This window comes from Rhagoletis pomonella, unplaced genomic scaffold (genome assembly GCF_013731165.1).
Source record: "Rhagoletis pomonella isolate Grant_MI unplaced genomic scaffold, Rhpom_1.0 Rhpom_scaffold_00003, whole genome shotgun sequence".
Classification (NCBI taxonomy): Eukaryota; Metazoa; Arthropoda; class Insecta; order Diptera; family Tephritidae; genus Rhagoletis; species Rhagoletis pomonella.
Genome location: NW_023458557.1, coordinates 66,121,391 through 66,125,917, shown reverse-complemented (window position 1 = coordinate 66,125,917; position 4,527 = coordinate 66,121,391). Strand labels below are relative to the sequence as shown.

The following is a 4,527-nucleotide window of genomic DNA, read 5'->3' as shown; positions in this document are numbered from 1 at the left end:
TTTAAATGCGATTTGCTAAAACATAAGTCATACTTTTAAAACAAAATTAACAAAAAAAAAAAATAAATTTAGCAGGTAAAACATTGCGAATATTAACAAAAAAGAGTCGTACGCTCAATTTTGGGAGTAACAGTATGATGTTGATATCAGTTGTATTGATTTTTTCCTTAATAAAAATGCGCAATAAAAACATTTATATAAATTAGAATCTGCCAATGCAATTTACAAGTAGCTTATTTGTACACGGGCGTCTCCTAAGAATCAAATGTGAAAAATGTTAGTTCATCACAGACAGAACGCCCTGCACTATAGATTCTGGTATATCCAGGGGCTTGTCGCACAGTTCGCCAGTAGTTTTATCCATCATATAAATTTCGTTTACGACTTGGTCTGGATTGTCAGGTTCCAGTGTAGAGACTAGTACTAAAGATCCGTCAGCTAAATCAATTAATATTTGTTGTATATCACACTCGTCTAAATCACGGTGAGAAACTGACATTGGTGTGGCAGGCATGGCATCCATCAGTGTTAGATCGTCCCCTTCTTCCAACGTATTAACTGTCCCATCATCCAAATCAACAAATGTTTTACTTTCAAGTGTTGTTGGCACTTCATAGTTTGTAATGTCTTCGTTATTTGGTATTATCATTTCATTACTATTATCTGGTGCGCCAGAACTATTAGGTGTTATGTAAGTGATAAATTCTTCGATTTGGTCTAACCGGCTTTCTACGTCTAAAAATTCCTCTGCATCTATTTTGGGAATGCGGGAATTTTGGAAGTTGATTTCATAGTTGGCGAAGTGCTCAGTTTTGACTACATAGTTTGTTGGTTGTGCTGTCTCAAGTTTTACAGGCCTGATTTCCGTTGAAATAGTTGGTACCAAAATTGTGGTGGGCTTCACAGGCTCTGCTGGTGGAACAACTTCAGCTTTATCGTGTAATACATTTTGATTGGGTAGCAATTTTTGTTTTTTTAAATGTATAGCTTTGGGATCATCGTTAACAGGATTCTCTAGTTGGTGTGGTGCGACTTTAGGCCTCTTAGCGCTTTCAGTTTTTTTCTTTTCGCCACGACGACTCAATTTGCGTTTAACAACATTTTCATTCTCATACACATCATCGCCGTTTTTGAGAGAACGTGCTGCTGTACTGCCGCTGATTTTCACCTGCAAATTGAATAAATTAAAACTATTATTTTCGTGTGAAGTTGTGTAGTGTAAGAAAGTAAATACACAATTGTATTACTGCTTAAAAGTAATTATTGCAAAATGTTACACCAAATTTTGGAAACTTAACCTTTTTTATTGCCTTAGCCTCTTTTGCATGTATTTCTTTCCAACGCTGTAAAGCTTCTTCTCTCTCGCGTTCTTCAGTCTCTAATTGCGCTTTCAAATCATCGATATTAAAAAGTTTTGGATAAAGCAGTGCCTTGTTTATCAAAGCCAAATTGCTACGTTCTTCTTTCTTAAATTTAAGTTTTAAGTCACGCCGCGTACGTTTCGGAAAGAGTTGGCACATCAATGAGAAGTCTGTTCCTACAGTTTGTAAGCACCGGTAAAACTTTATTGTCTCTTCAGGTGGCCATTCCTTTGTACGTTTTTGACGCTTATAAAAGCCATTCATGCCAGTGTTTTCATCAAGAAATATTAACGATGAATTAGCCAGCACTTTTCGCGCCTCTTGCTCCGCAGTGGTTTCAATTTCCAAAGTTTTCTCATCGAGTATCAAGTCCCCATTCGCATTTAATTTCAATTGTGGGACTGGCATTGCATTTTTTGAACCCTCAGTTAATTCTACCTTGGAATCTACTGCTGTATGCTTTACATCGTTTTCATCTATTGTGGACTCCTTTTTAATGGTGGACACTGCTGTGCGCTTCTCCATTGGGTTGGTTACTGGGTTGTAATAGATTAAATCAAACATTTTTAAAGAAGATTTGTCGAGGTGGCCATTAACCATGCGCCAAGAAAAATCTCGTCGAGAATAGGGGCGATTGGTGTGCTCATCATTTTTACGAAGCTTTGATTGCGTAACAAATGAATCTGAAAATGCGGAACAATTTGACTCCGTACGTATTCGGCTCAATCCCATTGCAGGCGTGAATTTATGCGGTGTAAAGTGATGTTGTCCAGTACTGGAACTTGTGGTTAGCGAGGATTGAATCATAGATGCCGAGTAGTGACGCTCCCTTCGATGTGTAAGGGGATTTATTTTTTGCACGGTTACTATTTCAGCTGTATCACCCTCTATAGTTGGTCCTGGATCTTTCGATTTAATATCTAGAGTTGCTGGATTATAAAAACGTATATTTTATATACATATACATATCTACATATGTATATACTTAGAGAAAAAATAATATACTGACTTGGAGTGTCTTCCGATGATACTTGCACAGGATTTGCTGTGTTGGCATAACTATTTCGTCTCTGAAACAAAGGCACGGGGCGAATTCGTTGACGCCCTTGTTGCTTTAGGGGTGATGCAGACTTTTCTGGAACAGATTTTTGCATGTCTAATTGCAATATACTCTCCTCCATATCATTATAAAAGACATCGTCTGCGGGGACATTTGGAGTTATTTGGCTATTACTACGCGTATATTCAATACGGGCGGGACATTTAAACGAGGTGTCATATGATGATTGGTTTGATATGATCTTATTTGAAATATTTTTATTACTTTTCTCCAAACTTTTGTTGATATCTTCTATGGTTTCTTTAGCAGCATTATCAGTGATAACCTGATTAGGTTTATTTTTGAGAGCAGATATACTGGGGGACAGGTCACTGTTTTCTTTATTCGCAACAGTGGGATTCTTCGGTTCACATATATGTACCATTTGTTTGGAATCTTTAGCAAGCTCTTCATTTTTATCCTCTAAACTAACACCGTTTACAGGCTTTGTTGCTTGCTCTGATTTCACATCTCGCGATTTCCTCTTTGTTGTCAAAAGCGCAGCGGCTTTTATACGCGGCCGGCGCATAGCCATGTTGCTCTTTGTATTGTATATTTATATAACCATAAAAGTATATACCCAATTTAAGGCTGCTTATTTTTTGGCCCGATTGCGCAGTCAACACTAGTGCCTAGGAGTGAATTGTAAAACACGTTCTTTTAAGTCGCTAACAATTTCAAAAATAATTTAAAACCTCCGCCGCTCCTTTTTATCGGGTAACGAGACTTCAGGACGACCTCTTTTTTTTAATAATTTCAGGTTTTTAAATCCCATTGCAAGCCAATAGAGAAATGCGATAAAATTAGTCAAATTTCACCGATATATTTATTAATTGAATGAGGTTGGTAAATTTGCCAACAATGCAGAAAATACTTGAGAAAAAACAACAGGGTGAAGCATGTAATTCACGTTTTGTTTATTGGAGTGTTTCTGTATTTTCTTCCACAGTTGATCCTTTTGCCACCCAACCGACGTTAGCACCTCATTAGTTAAGCTGAAATTAGTCGAGAACGCAGAACGTATACTTAAACGCAGTCTGTATACGCAGAATTTTGTCGATTACTGGAGCCCTCAGTGTTGCTTACTACACTGTTGCCACTCTTCACTGCCTTTTCATAAACTTACCCTTTCAACCACAATTTTTCGTGCTATAATAGATTGTAACTAAATATAAACTACTTAGTTTTCAACAAAAACCTTATTTAATAGTAAATTTCAAATATTTTAAACATATTTCGAATAGGAACTTATAACTTTTTTACCATTTGCAAAACTGACGAAGTGGCAACCATCTAAAGAAGGAGAAATCAGCTGACACGGAAAAATCTAAATTCCGCAGATTTCTGCGCTACGGGCTACAACTACAGAAAAATTCTGCGGTGTTGAGTTTTCATTTACATGGCGCTTTGGTAAGACAGATCGTGTCAGCTGACTCGGGTTTACGTACCGGTAGGTTTACGTTCTTGACTAATTTCAGCTTAAAGCTGAAATTAGTCGAGAACGCAGAACGTATACTTAAACGCAGTCTGAATACGCAGAATTTTGTCGATTCCTGGAGTCCTCAGTATTGTTAGATTTGTTTATATAATGCAATTTTTATTAAGTAAACTTCAAGTCGAAATACATTACAGCCAAGCATACAACGATCGTAAAAAGGTTATGCAGTTCTAGCTCTAACCACTTAAAAAAAAAACTTTGTACTCGGGATCAATCGTGTGACATATATACATATGTACTAACATACAACCGCGATCGACAAGCCAATCAGCGACTACCAGCGCATCAAAAAGCTCGCACGAAGAGTATGCACAAAGCGTGGACAACGATGACAAGTGCACTCTCGTCACATATGTTTATTGGGGTTGCTGTGCAGTTGAAGCCTATGAGTTGCATTTATCTTTAACAAGTATTGCTTACTACACTGTTGCCACTCATCAATGCCATTTCATAAACTTACCCTTTCAACTACAATTATCGTGCTATAATAGATTTTAGCTAAATATAAACTACTTAGTTCTCAACAAAAACTTTATTCAATAGTAAATTTCAAATATTTTGAACATATT

General features: G+C 36.9%; 1 protein-coding gene across 1 annotated transcript; it reads right to left on the bottom strand.

Annotated features, from left to right (window-relative positions):
• Positions 1 to 6: 6 nt before the first annotated feature.
• LOC118735364 (transcription factor TFIIIB component B'' homolog) lies at positions 7 to 3,289 on the bottom strand. Its single transcript, XM_036465074.1, has 4 exons — positions 3,156 to 3,289; positions 2,371 to 3,092; positions 1,299 to 2,290; positions 7 to 1,168 (listed from the first exon to the last, which is right to left on the bottom strand). Exons 2-4 carry the CDS (start codon positions 2,993 to 2,995, stop codon positions 278 to 280), a joined length of 2,508 nt encoding a protein of 835 aa, XP_036320967.1. The 5' UTR covers positions 2,996 to 3,092; positions 3,156 to 3,289; the 3' UTR covers positions 7 to 277.
• Between the last annotated feature and the right edge of the window lie 1,238 nt (positions 3,290 to 4,527).

Coding starts and splice junctions, on each gene's coding strand:
- LOC118735364 (XM_036465074.1), bottom strand. CDS start 2,995: ATGGCTATGCGCCGGCCGCGTATAAAAGCCGCTGCGCTTTTGACAACA. Junction 2,291..2,370: donor ATCATCGGAAGACACTCCAA/GTCAGTATATTA, acceptor TTTATAATCCAG/CAACTCTAGATATTAAATCG. Junction 1,169..1,298: donor AGGCTAAGGCAATAAAAAAG/GTTAAGTTTCCA, acceptor TTCAATTTGCAG/GTGAAAATCAGCGGCAGTAC.